The sequence below is a fragment of the Pyrgilauda ruficollis genome, unplaced genomic scaffold (genome assembly GCF_017590135.1).
Source record: "Pyrgilauda ruficollis isolate IOZ18807 unplaced genomic scaffold, ASM1759013v1 scaffold260, whole genome shotgun sequence".
In the NCBI taxonomy this organism is placed as follows: domain Eukaryota; kingdom Metazoa; phylum Chordata; class Aves; order Passeriformes; family Passeridae; genus Pyrgilauda; species Pyrgilauda ruficollis.
The window spans coordinates 184,216-196,647 of NW_024523934.1; the positions used below are offsets into that span (position 1 = coordinate 184,216).

A 12,432-nucleotide genomic window follows, 5' to 3' on the forward strand; every position below is an offset into this window, starting at 1 on the left:
CTCCCCTGCTCATGTGAAGTGTGTGGGGTTTCAGGGGTGTGAGGGCAGCACTGCAACAGCTCTGCCAGTCGTGGCTCTTCTGAATGAGCTTGCACTGAGCACTGAGCCATGAAGCAGCTCCTTGCTCCATCTTCTGCCAGAAATATCTGCCACAAAGTTGACAAATGAGCTTGTATCTTGTCCATAAGAAACTAACAGTTCCCTTCTGTCTCCCTTCTGCCATAACACCCTTGCTACTCCCACACACGTGAGGAAGAAGAAGAAGAAGCTGCAGGAGGCAATCAAAGCCTCCAGAGTTTTACCTTCAGAGGAAACATGGTGACTCGCTCTGGAGCATCAATGTTGTACCAAACGCAGAGACTGTTTCTGTTCTGAGCAACCACCACATCACTGCCCGGGACCCACTGCACGTAGGAACAGTAGTTCAGAATGGTCGTCTTGGTGCTGCTCTCAATGTCATAGAGCTGCAGCTGGAGAGGGGAAGGAGAACAGGCTCAGCTGGGCTCGTGGCTGGGCTGCTAGCTCACACAAACATGGCAGGAACAGCTGAGCAGGCATCTTGGAAACACACATCACCCATCAGGAAACAGACTTCTTCCAAGACTCACATCCTAAAATCTCATACTTACTTACACAGTCCTATAAGACCTTTTTATACCCTTGCAGCATTTCAAGCTCTTGCCTCCCTTAGAGCTTGACACAGACACATATAAACCAGAATATGCCTCATGCTACTTCAGTTCCCTCTCAGCTGCAGAGCTGGAACAGGAAAATGGGCTCTGAAGTCCTTCATGGAAACAAACTAAGGGACCAAGAAGGGCCTTCCCCTGCAGTTTTGGGCTGAACTCTCCATTCCAGGCACAGTCCTGTTGCAATGACTACTACCAATAAGGTGACAGGCCAGTTGTTTGTGGAACACACTGCCCCAAACCAAACACAACACTTTGGAAGGTATAACATATGGCATAACTTTTCTACATATATATGATGTCTTGTGATTGAAAAGTCCCAAGACATCATGTATATATATTCCTTGTCCTCACCTAAAGAAGATGAGAAAAAGAAGAGAGAACAGTGCTAGTCTCATGACACACCTATCAAAAGAGAACAAGAATGGGAAACAAACTAAGGGACCAAGAAGGGTCTTCCCCTGCAGTTTTGGGCTGAACTCTCCTGAAGCGAGTCCTGTTGCAATGACTACTACCAATAAGGTGACAGGCCAGTTGTTTGTGGAACACACTGCCCCAAACCAAACTCAACACTTTGGAAGGTATAACCTGACATATGGCATAACTTTTCTATATATATGATGTCTTGTGATTGAAAAGTCCCAAGACATCATGTATATATATTCCTTGTCCTCACCTAAAGAAGATGAGAAAAAGAAGAGAGAACAGTGCTAGTACTTTCCCACACCTATCAAAAGAGAACAAGAATGTCCCTGTTTCAGTCTGTATCAAAATGGCAGGAGAAATCATAGAACCCCAGAATAAGGTGACAGGCCAGTTGTTTGTGGAACACACTGCCCCAAACCAAACACAACACTTTGGAAGGTATAACCTGACATATGGCATAACTTTTCTATATATATGATGTCTTGTGATTGAAAAGTCATGTATATATATTCCTTGTCCTCACCTAAAGAAGATGAGAAAAAGAAGAGAGAACAGTGCTAGTCTCATGACACACCTATCAAAAGAGAACAAGAATGTCCCTGTTTCAGTCTGTATCAAAATGGCAGGAGAAATCATAGAACCCCAGAATGGTTTGGGTTGGAAGGAACCCTAAAAATTATCTTGTTCCAACCCTCTGCCATAGGCAGGGACACTTTCCACTAGACCAGGTTGCTCCAAGTTCTGTCCAACCTGGCCTTGAACACTTCCAGGGATGAGACAGCCACAGCTTCTCTGGACAACCTGTGCCAGGGCCTCAGCACCCTCACAGGGGAGAATTTGTCCCCAGCATCCCATCTAACCCTGCCCTCTAGCAGTGGGAAGCCATTCCCCCTTATCCTCTCACTCCAGGCTCTTGTCCAAAGCCCCTCTCCAGCTCCTTTGGAGGCCCTTGAGGCACTGGAAGGGGCTCTAAGGTCTCCCTGGAGCCTTCTCTTCTCCAGGATGAACAATCCCAATTCTTTCAGCCTTTCCTCACAGAAGAGGTGTTCCAGGCCTCTGATCATTTCTATGGCTTCCTCTGGACTTGCTCCAGCAGCTCCATGTCCTCCCTGTGCTGGGACCCTACCTCTGGAAGCAGCAGATGGGGGTCTCACCTAAACAGGGCAGAGGAACAGAGCCCACCCTCCCCTGCTGCCCTTACTGTGGGATTGGTTCAGGACACAACTTATGCTTGGCCTTGTTACATCTCATGAGATTCCCATGGGCACAGATGGGGAGCTGGTCCAGGTTCCTCTGGATGGCCCCATCCTTCAGGTGTGTCATTCCATCCTCAGCTTGGTGTAATCTGCAGGCTTGCTGAGGGTGTACTCAACCCCTTAATCTGTATCATAATATGGATATAAAATAGTACTGTCCCATACAGACCCCTGAAGGGCACTGCTTGTCACTGATATCCACCAGGACTCTGAGCTGGAGCACTTCCCTCTGGACGTGGATGTTCACCCAATTCCTCATCTAGCAGACAGTCCACCACCAAACCCATCTCCCTCCAGTTTAGAGAGAAGGATGTTGTGGGGGATTGTGTGGAAGGCTTTTCAGACATCTAGATAAATGACATCCATGGCCCTTCCCTTGCTCACTGATGGGGTCTCTCCATCAGAGGCGGCCACTGGGTATGTCAGGCATGACTTGCTGTTGGTGAAACCATGCTGGCTGTCCTGGATGACCTGCCCTGCTTGTCCTGAATCCCCTTCCCATTCCCCATCTGCCTTAGCACTGCTTCTAGAGGGATTTGTTCCATGATCTTCCAAGCCCCAGAGGTGAGGCTACCAGGTCAGTAGTTCCCAGGGTCTTCCTTCCTAGTCCTTTTAAAGATGGGTACAATGTTCTCCTTTTTCCAGTCACTGGGGCTTCACCTGACTGACATGACTTTTGAATACCACAGACACAAGTACTACAGAAGAACCTATGATTTTCACTGTCAGGTGTGATGAGATGAAGGTGTCCAGTAACTAAGTTCAGCATTAGCTATGATTCAAGAATGCAACACTGCCAGCTCATGCAATCTGGACATGGTCAATCTTCCCCAAAGGAGCAGTAGGCAAAAAATCAGAAGTATTTCAGATGTGCTTCTCAACTCCCTCCCTCCATTCAGGCATATCTGTCTTTACCTCTCCCCACACACGCCATCCTGCCACATGGCCTGAGGTGCCTGCCTCACCCTCAGCTTCTTGTCCCTGAAGAGCAGTTTGTGGCCTGTTTCATTGAGCTCCAGCCAATCGATCTTGCTGTCATGACTGATTGTGCCAGTGTTGTAGCCACCAACAAGGTCCACTTGGGAAGGAAAGAAAGGAAACAGTGTCAGTACCTGATGTACCTCAAAGTGCTCAGCACCCACAGCTGTGCCAGGGGAATCAGATACCTGGGACCTATTTAGGGCAAGACCCTCAGCAAAGACACTGTGACATGGACACCAAAAAGCAGTGACATTTTATTTTGATGCCTTCTCAGCATCAGCAGCTCTCTCCCACCGTTTGTGAGCATGCACAGCTCATGGGCAGTGCAGGCAACACAGAGTCTGGGTCCAGGACACAGTCCCAGCCAGCCATGGCTGTGTCCATGACAGGTAGCATCCTGTCCAAAGCAGGACAGCTTGGTTTCCAGTGGACTGCTGCTAGGCAGAGGGAATGCAAAGAATCTGCTGCTTGGTACAGGGAATGCACAGAGGACCTTCAGGGATATGCTGCCTGGCACAAAAAATTAAAAGGAGTAAGGAAGGCTGGCAAAATACAGTGAAGGGTAAGGAGGGTCACACTCACCTGTTGCTATAGTCTTGATGTCTATCAGGTAAGCCAGCCTCTTGTTCTCATCCACGCCTCGCTGCTGTCTCTCATTGATACGGACACTGATTTGACTTCTTGTCCCTGAAGAGCAGTTTGTGGCCTGTTTCATTGAGCTCCAGCCAATCGATCTTGCTGTCATGACTGATTGTGCCAGTGTTGTAGCCACCAACAAGGTCCACTTGGGAAGGAAAGAAAGGAAACAGTGTCAGTACCTGATGTACCTCAAAGTGCTCAGCACCCACAGCTGTGCCAGGGGAATCAGATACCTGGGACCTATTTAGGGCAAGACCCTCAGCAAAGACACTGTGACATAGACACCAAAAAGCAGGGACATTTTATTTTGATGCCTTCTCAGCATCAGCAGCTCTCTCCCACCGTTTGTGAGCATGCACAGCTCATGGGCAGTGCAGGCAACACAGAGTCTGGGTCCAGGACACAGTCCCAGCCAGCCATGGCTGTGTCCATGACAGGTAGCATCCTGTCCAAAGCAGGACAGCTTGGTTTCCAGTGGACTGCTGCTAGGCAGAGGGAATGCAAAGAATCTGCTGCTTGGTACAGGGAATGCACAGAGGACCTTCAGGGATATGCTGCCTGGCACAAAAAATTAAAAGGAGTAAGGAAGGCTGGCAAAATACAGTGAAGGGTAAGGAGGGTCACACTCACCTGTTGCTATAGTCTTGATGTCTATCAGGTAAGCCAGCCTCTTGTTCTCATCCACACCTCGCTGCTGTCTCTCATTGATACGGACACTGTGATTTGAAGGGAATGACTATTACCATCACTACTCCCAAAATTCACATTTGAATCACAGAGTCCCTCCCTGACTTCTCTGCAGTTTCCCTGAGCACATGGAGCCTCTGGCAGTTCTCTGACCTGTGACACTTGCCCAGTAGCTATAGCTGCCTCAAGTGAGAACAAAGCTTTCTGATGCATGACTTCCCCCTGAAGCTGCCCCTCTGGCAGCCCCTCAGGGTCCCCAATAACACATTAGTTACATTGCTCTGAGCAGACCATTATCATCCCTTCTTCTGAATCAGAACATGAGGTATAGAATTTTGGAGGGACAGAGGAGGTCCTGCTGGCAACTGAGTCCCTAATGATGCTGTACCAGGACCAGCTGGATGCAGAGTTGCCTGAGAACATGCACAGGAGGTTCAGCCACAGCCATGGCAAGCTGCACCAAGATCAGAGGAAAAGAGGCTCTTGTGCTTCTGAAACTTGACAGCCTGTAATGTGGCAACTAAACCCATCACTGGTCCCTGTGAAGTGCATGTCTGGGGGCTGCATGCTCCAGTGTGGGACACCTCCAGTGTTACATATCTGATCTCACTTTCCTAAATGCCTGTGCTGGTTACACAGGCAGATGTAACCATTACCTGACCAGATGAGGGTTCACAAACTCTGTACGGACAGATCCCAGAATGTCATTGCTTCCATATTCCACTAGTGTCAGCTCTCCAGCATTAAAAATCATGCAGACCTGATGGTGAGAGGAGAATACACTTTCAGAGTAAAGCGACAGAAACACTCACACCTACCAGCGAAGGGTAGGAAAGAATTCTGCTGCACACAAATCTAAATTTAAATACTCTGGGATGACTAAGGAGCTGTTCTTGTCTTTTTCTTGTGACTGACAGCTTTTCCTCAAGGCTGGGGATTTTAATTGTGGGCCTATCAGTCCTGCAGGAGTCAAGCTCTCCCCATGACAGCTGTATTCTGTATCTCTAACACCCTCTCTGGCCACTGATCTTTTATTGCTTTTCTCTCCTTCAGGGTTATGACTTATATAACTCATCAGTCCACACACTGAGTTTATTCTGTACCTGGCATGTGGAAAAGGCAAGTACAGGGAAGAAGCAGATTAGGATCTGCATGAAGAGGCTAAATCCAGGCAACTGCTGAGAAACAGGGTTTTCCAGAAATACAGGTGACACTTTTCTTGCTGATGCACACACAGCTCTACACACCATTCATGGGGAGCATTCTGTCCCATCCTACTTACGTTCTCATTGTCGAAGAAGAACTTCTCATTCCCCCCAGATCCTTGCCAGGCCACCTACAAAGCAATGGCATGGGGTGAGGCTGACAGGCCGACAGCTCCCCCAGCACCAGTCTGCAGATGATGGGGTCCTCTGTCCAGCTTCTGGCTCCCACAACAGACAGCATGACTTCCATTGCACAATGGATCGTATTCCATCACTTTAGCAGTCAACACTGTTTTTCAGTCATTCCCAGCTTGCAAATTCCACATGTTCCTCTCCTTTCTTTAGACTCAGCTTCAGACTCGAGCTCTCTTTGTATAGTACACATTACTGCCTTTCTAACAAGAGGCCTTTATGGGACCAAGGCACTCCCTCTATCCTAGACTTCACAGGCCCTTCTCCAGCTTCCCCAGACCAGCTTTATTACAAAAAGCACCCAAACAGCTCTTTTGCCTCTGTTAATCATAGCCACAGAATCACTGCTAACACTTGTGGGAGCAGAATCTCCTCATCACATGTAGCTGAAACCCTTTTTTTTTAGGGTCATTCTAGCAATGGCTGATCAGCACGGTGCCAGTGGGGGAACAACTGAGTGGAAATTTGTGTAGAGCACTGGATAATACAAGAGCTGCTGTGGTAACAACAGACAAGTGATCAGAGAAGCAGAAAACTGAAAGCCAAGGCTACAGCAGTCCTCTTCCCTCACAGAGTGCAAACTCCAACTTACTGCTTCAAAGGAACTCCAGTGAGACAGCAAGAGAGCAAATGGACATCTCACAGCCTTGATCTTTCTGAGAAGTGAGTATAGCTGTGCAATCAAAAGAAAAACTCAGTGCAGCAAGATGTAGAGAAAGCTGGGAGCTTCCTTCTGGCCAAACTCTCAGTTATATTACCAAGGATCAGCATTCTCCAGCACAAACCTCCAGTCAGAGCTCCTGCTCCAGGAGAGATTAATTAGCTCACCATCAGTCTGATTAAAGGTATGTGACAACTTGGTGAACAAAGCAAATATGTCCTTGAAGCCTATTTAATGTTTTTATTAGACATTAGCCTATTGCCCACATTCTCCAGGCTCAGCACATGGGTTCAGCACTCAGTGCACTGCGAGGCTCAGGGGATGGACAATTTTTGTGTGAATTGTCTGGTATCAGAAATGGCACTGGCATAAGCCGTGGGATGCAGCCATGAATTGTTTTTTAATGACTTTTTATTTTGTTTCTTTTAAACACACTAAGATTTGTACGTTCATATCTGGAATGTATATATGTAAAACATCCAGATTTGGGTCCCCAAGTACAAGAAAGACTGATAAACTGGAGCAAGTTCAGCACACTGCCAATCAAGATGGTTGGGAGTGAAGCACTTACGCTGTGAAGAGAGGCTGAAGGAATTTGGCTTCTTCAGCCTGGAGACGGGAAGGCTTAGGAAACCTCTAATACAGTGGTGCCAGGCTTTTTTTGGCAGATGCAGAGTGAAAGGATGAAAAATGATCATAAAACAGAAATCAAAATACCAAGAAGACTTAGAAAAATGCTTTCCTTCGTGAGTACAGTAAAGCATTGGAATAGAGGACTAAAGAAATTGTGGGACCTGAGCAACAACATCTGAATTTAATATTGACTTCCCTTTGGGCAGTGAGTTTGATAAGAGACCTCCCAAGGCCCCTTTTAACCTGAATTGTTCTATGATTCTTTGAAGAGAGGGGTTGTTCCCATGCAGAAATCATATCCTCTGAGTTATGAAGTTAAGCATTTGATACTCCAAAAATGCCACCAATTTTCCAGTACCTCACTGAGCTTGTTGGAGCTGACATCACCCAGCAGTAACGTGTCTGAGGTATGGGCCACCAGGTACCTGTCCTTCCCTAAGATCTTCACCTCATCAATCTCATAACCATACTGGGATTTCAACACAACTCGGGTTCCTGTGGAGAGGTTCTTCACAATGACCTAGTGAAAGTGAGGAAAAGCAGTATGAGGCCATACGCAGAGGAACAGCGCAGACTTCTTGCCCCATGGAAGATTAGGCAACAGATGATACTAGGATATTTACATATCCCCAACATTTCCCTCTGCTTTTTTTAAAAACCTTACCATTCATTTTGCATAGGATGACAGCTGTAGTAGATATGTGGGATTCTTACTTTTGCCATTTACAAGTTACTAGCCCAACTGGAGTCCCACTCAGGCCCCCAAGCACAGGCCCCCCGTGAAGAGTCCTGTACTCTCTCCCCTGACTGCACAGGGGTGCCCAGGCTGCCAGCTCACCCCTACTGCCACATTCCGAACAAGGTCAATTTGTCTGAAATGAAATCACTTTAGAAGTGTGCACTTGACATGGAGGTACCTCACAAAAATTCACAAGGTAGTAAATTACCCCATGGTCTCTTAGGCTATCCAATTCCCACCCAACCTTAGCCCTGTCCCAGGCATATCCCCTATGCCTTTCTCAACAAGTTGGTATAGGTGCAGAACTCCAAACATGTCTAGTTCTGGCAAACATCCCATTTTCATCAGGAATTTCATACCACATTAGACACTGTCTTACCTGGCTTGGTCCCACATATGTAATTTCAAATTTATTTTTGTAAATGGTTTTGCGAAGGCAGCAGTCAAACTGTTCAACTCCTCCACACAGCGTACCCTGGGGACAAAAACACATGTGGTCAGTGAACTCTGTTAAGGAGAGAGATTCCAGACCCTGTTTACATGAAAAGGATCAGAGGTCAGACACAAACACACCAGTCCCAGCTGCTCTGGAAAACAAGGTTCAAGCACCCACGTGCAGCAGGACCAGCCCTATTTTGACTTTCTTTAGACAACAGAGAGACTGAGCCATTCTCAGAAAAAATGAAGATTACCAAATGCTGGCATGAATCTGGGACAGGAGCAGGTGGGGTTAATAAGCACTTTTATCCTCATCTTTCCCATTATTCTTCTCAGTTTCCCACTTCTCAATCTCCCAGCCTCCTAGTCTCTCCTGCCTTCCAGAAGAATCCTTTCACCTTTATTTCCTTCTTCATAACATCCCAATTCTTTCCACTGATCTCCTACCCTTTAGCCCCTTCCCCTTCTCTGAAAATATTTGTTCACCTGTTCAATAATTCTTGGTCTGAAAATATTTCAAGGATTCTTGATTGTTTAACACAAAACCATAAAAAAACAAATATAGAAAAGTCATAAATAATATCATTTATAAATAATTTAAGTGTTTGAAGTTAGTCAATTTACTACAGAAAATATGCAGAAAGATCAATTTAAAGAGATTTAAAGAATAATCCAACTTTAGAGAAAGACAGATTAAGGCTTGAGGGCTAAAGGTTAAAGAAAGAGAAGGCTGAACTGAAAGCACAGCACAGAAACACAGAATGTAATTAGCAGGTCAGTTTGTATATTGCTTCTCATGGGTGCCCAGAGGAAAGAATGCTCCTGAGACTGCTCTGGAGAAGCTATGCTGATCTCATCATGCTTCTGAGAAAAGAGAAGGGCTGCTGCAACCAGCGAGCCATCACACCAGTATCCAGAAGGTTCTGCAGTTCCACACTCACACACCCGACTGCAGCAGGTCCCCTGCACCCCTGGTGAGGTGTGACCACACCAGGATGACCACGTTCAAAGCCTTCCCCTGAGCACTCCGCTTTGTTCCCAAGCACAAACATCCCCTGGGGGGAGACTCGAGGGCTCAGGCCTCCTGACTGATGACACAAACCGCACAGATCCGTGAGCCATCCCTCTTCCACGCCAGAGCTGTAATGGTGTACAGGTGAGCTATTTCTTTGGGCTTGCCTTCCTCCCAGGCACTGCGGCGTGGGCTCCAGTTCAGAACCCGTAACCTGGGAGAGAGAGGAGATAAGAGAGACGTTAAAAACTGTGTATGGCTGACAAAGGAAGGGCTACAAAGAGGAGAATTCTCTGTCAGGTACGTGGTACCTGTCATAGCTGCCAAGGACAATGGACTGGCCGCTGGGACTGGTGGCTGCTGTGGTGAATTCCTTCTCTGACGAGTCCCGGCTGTAGTCAAAGGTTTGAATCACGCTGCCTTCCTTGCCGTAAGCGACAATCTTCTTGTCACAGCCTGCAGCCACAATGCTGCTGGACGCCCAGGCGAGGGCGTAAGGAGGACAGGGATGCACGGCCAGCTTACCCTACAGCAGACATGAACACCCTGAACACGTGGATGGCCCCAGCTCCTTGCTGGCCTCTGTGCTCAGCTGTCCCAGTGGGGACCAGTATGGGACCTTCTGTAAAGCCCAGTTCATGGGGGCAGCTTTGTCTAACTGCCTAGTCTGTGAACTGACAGATTTATCAGCTATTACATTCATTAACTGTGTGAGAAGAATTCTAATGCCAGTAAGAACTGATACCATTAACTAGATTGAAATTGAACTCCCAACACACAGAGTATAGATGGATCTTCATGATAGCATGGCAGAGAGCAGCCATGCTCAAACTGCTTCAGCTGGAGACAAAAGATCTGAGAACAGCATCCCCTTCATCACAGCCTGAAGCACAGAGAGACTCCTGGCACAGAGGAGTGGGAGGCTCAGGAGAAATGCTGAGTGTCCAAGGACAAAATGTGAGACTGAAATTCAACAATAACTGTGGTAACTACACCCTACTTAGTGTGGGGACAATAGTAGCCACCCCATGGAACCTCACCTCTTCAAGCATCATCCTCCTGGACACTTGAACATCAGATCTTTCCAGACACCTGAACACCCTTATGCCTCATACATAAAAACATGAATTCCCCCCTTACCACTGCCCTCAGTGTATTCCAAAGCATCTAATTACTGTTCTGCCTCCATTAATGCTTTCCAAAACCTTTGCTAGCAAGCACAGCCTGAACTCCTCTCCAGATTTCCACCCTCTCCAAGCTTGATCCCTTTCCAGAGCTCTGGAGCTGGGAAGCAGGCTGTGCAAATAGGAATTTTGCTCACTGAGAAAGATTTTTGGTACCTGTGATTCACCTGAACCCTCATCATCAAAGAAGAAGCGCACTATGGTTCCATCTGCATGGCCAGACAGGATTCCTCTCCCTGACACACTGCAGAAAAACACAGACAGGATGATGCAATGTTACAGGAAGACTTGCACCTTCATACTTCTATCCCTGCCCAGAGCAGCCATTCCCAGGCTAATGGTTGATGTTCTTCATCAAAGGAACCTTCCCCAAAGACAAGACAAATATCAAGTACCTGTGCCAGTGTCTATAAAAAGAAAGCAGACCAAAGAACCCAGAGTGGAAAGGAGAGTGACCAGTTAAGTGTCTTCATCATGTAAAATCACAAAAAAAACCTTTCTGTATTACTGAAATCCAGAAGCTAAGTGACCTTCAGTGGAATAATGACTCTGCCCACAAGTGCTTACAGCAATGTGCATCAAACAGCTCTTGCACTGGAACTGTTCCAGAAGTGAGGCTGAGTATTATGATACTGGGAATCCCTAAAAGAAACACAATGTAGGCAAAAAACACCTGGGCAAAAACTCCAGGCCTAAATCCATTTTTTATAGCATTGATATCTTGTGCTTCTGGACATAAGCAGGAAGAAGAGAGAAAAGAAAAAGCAACAGGCCGAAAACCATGTACCCAGAGAAACACCTTTTAATGAAGATTAGAAGATTCAAGAACAGAATACAAATTCTATGGACACTGTAGCAATCCAGCAATCATGTACCAGTCACCAGAATGAGAGCATTTAGTGAAAATTCCTCTCCTAGGATCATGAAACATCTCAATTTTTAGGTAAAGAATACTAAAGTAGTTGGAATGAAATCTTATTAATGAAAATAATTTTAAATTGCACTTTATGGTTATATTGCTAATTACAGCCTTGTCAAAGGTTTTATCTGGCAGAATGATGTTACTTTTTTTAGCCCTTAAACATGATTAATGTTAGTTATTTCTTAGATGAAGCGGACAAATGTAATCTTTATAAAGTCACAGATTCAAATACATCAATGAATATAAGTAAGCTCATGGAGACTTTCACCCTCAGCTGTGTTTGAAGAACAACTAGACTGCCCCTGTGGCACAGCCAGGTACCAGATTTTAGGAAGAGATTCCTTCTGGAGAGCACAGTATGTTATTATCTTGACAACAAAGTGACAGCAAAAGAACACTGGCAACCTCCCACACTGGTCCCTGTTATGCCAAGCCAGCAGCACGTGTGAGACTGAGCCAAAGCAGAGCAGGCCAAAGCAATGCCATACTCACTTGGAAGTTAGTGAGACCACGTAGGAATCTGTCCCATAGATGGTGGAAGACTTGTTGTTCTTTGTATTTGCTAAACGAACCTGAGAAAAAGAAAATGATCAGTGTTGCTTTTATCAGTAGAATGTGGATCTCCCCCAGTGTAAGTAACATTCCCAGAGGTTTCCCTGTTCACTATCAGGGAAAGAAATCACAGGAAGCTCATTGACACCCAGTATGTTATAGAAGAGGAAAAGTTGGAGTCACATTTCCACATTTCTAGAAAAGTTTGGAGAAAGA

At 46.3% G+C, this 12,432-nt stretch overlaps 1 protein-coding gene across 1 annotated transcript in view; it reads right to left on the reverse strand.

Annotated features, from left to right (window-relative positions):
• IFT172 (intraflagellar transport 172) overlaps positions 1-12,432 on the reverse strand; it is a 39,249-nt gene that overhangs the window by 22,774 nt on the left and 4,043 nt on the right. The window contains exons 6-16 of the mRNA XM_041471318.1: positions 12,157-12,236; positions 10,899-10,986; positions 9,870-10,084; positions 9,649-9,772; positions 8,488-8,583; positions 7,728-7,889; positions 5,961-6,014; positions 5,335-5,438; positions 4,622-4,707; positions 3,337-3,449; positions 303-470 (exon numbers count right to left, since the gene is read on the reverse strand). Coding sequence (XP_041327252.1) covers positions 303-470; positions 3,337-3,449; positions 4,622-4,707; positions 5,335-5,438; positions 5,961-6,014; positions 7,728-7,889; positions 8,488-8,583; positions 9,649-9,772; positions 9,870-10,084; positions 10,899-10,986; positions 12,157-12,236 — 1,290 coding nt within the window. The remainder of the gene's footprint in view (positions 1-302; positions 471-3,336; positions 3,450-4,621; positions 4,708-5,334; positions 5,439-5,960; positions 6,015-7,727; positions 7,890-8,487; positions 8,584-9,648; positions 9,773-9,869; positions 10,085-10,898; positions 10,987-12,156; positions 12,237-12,432) is intronic.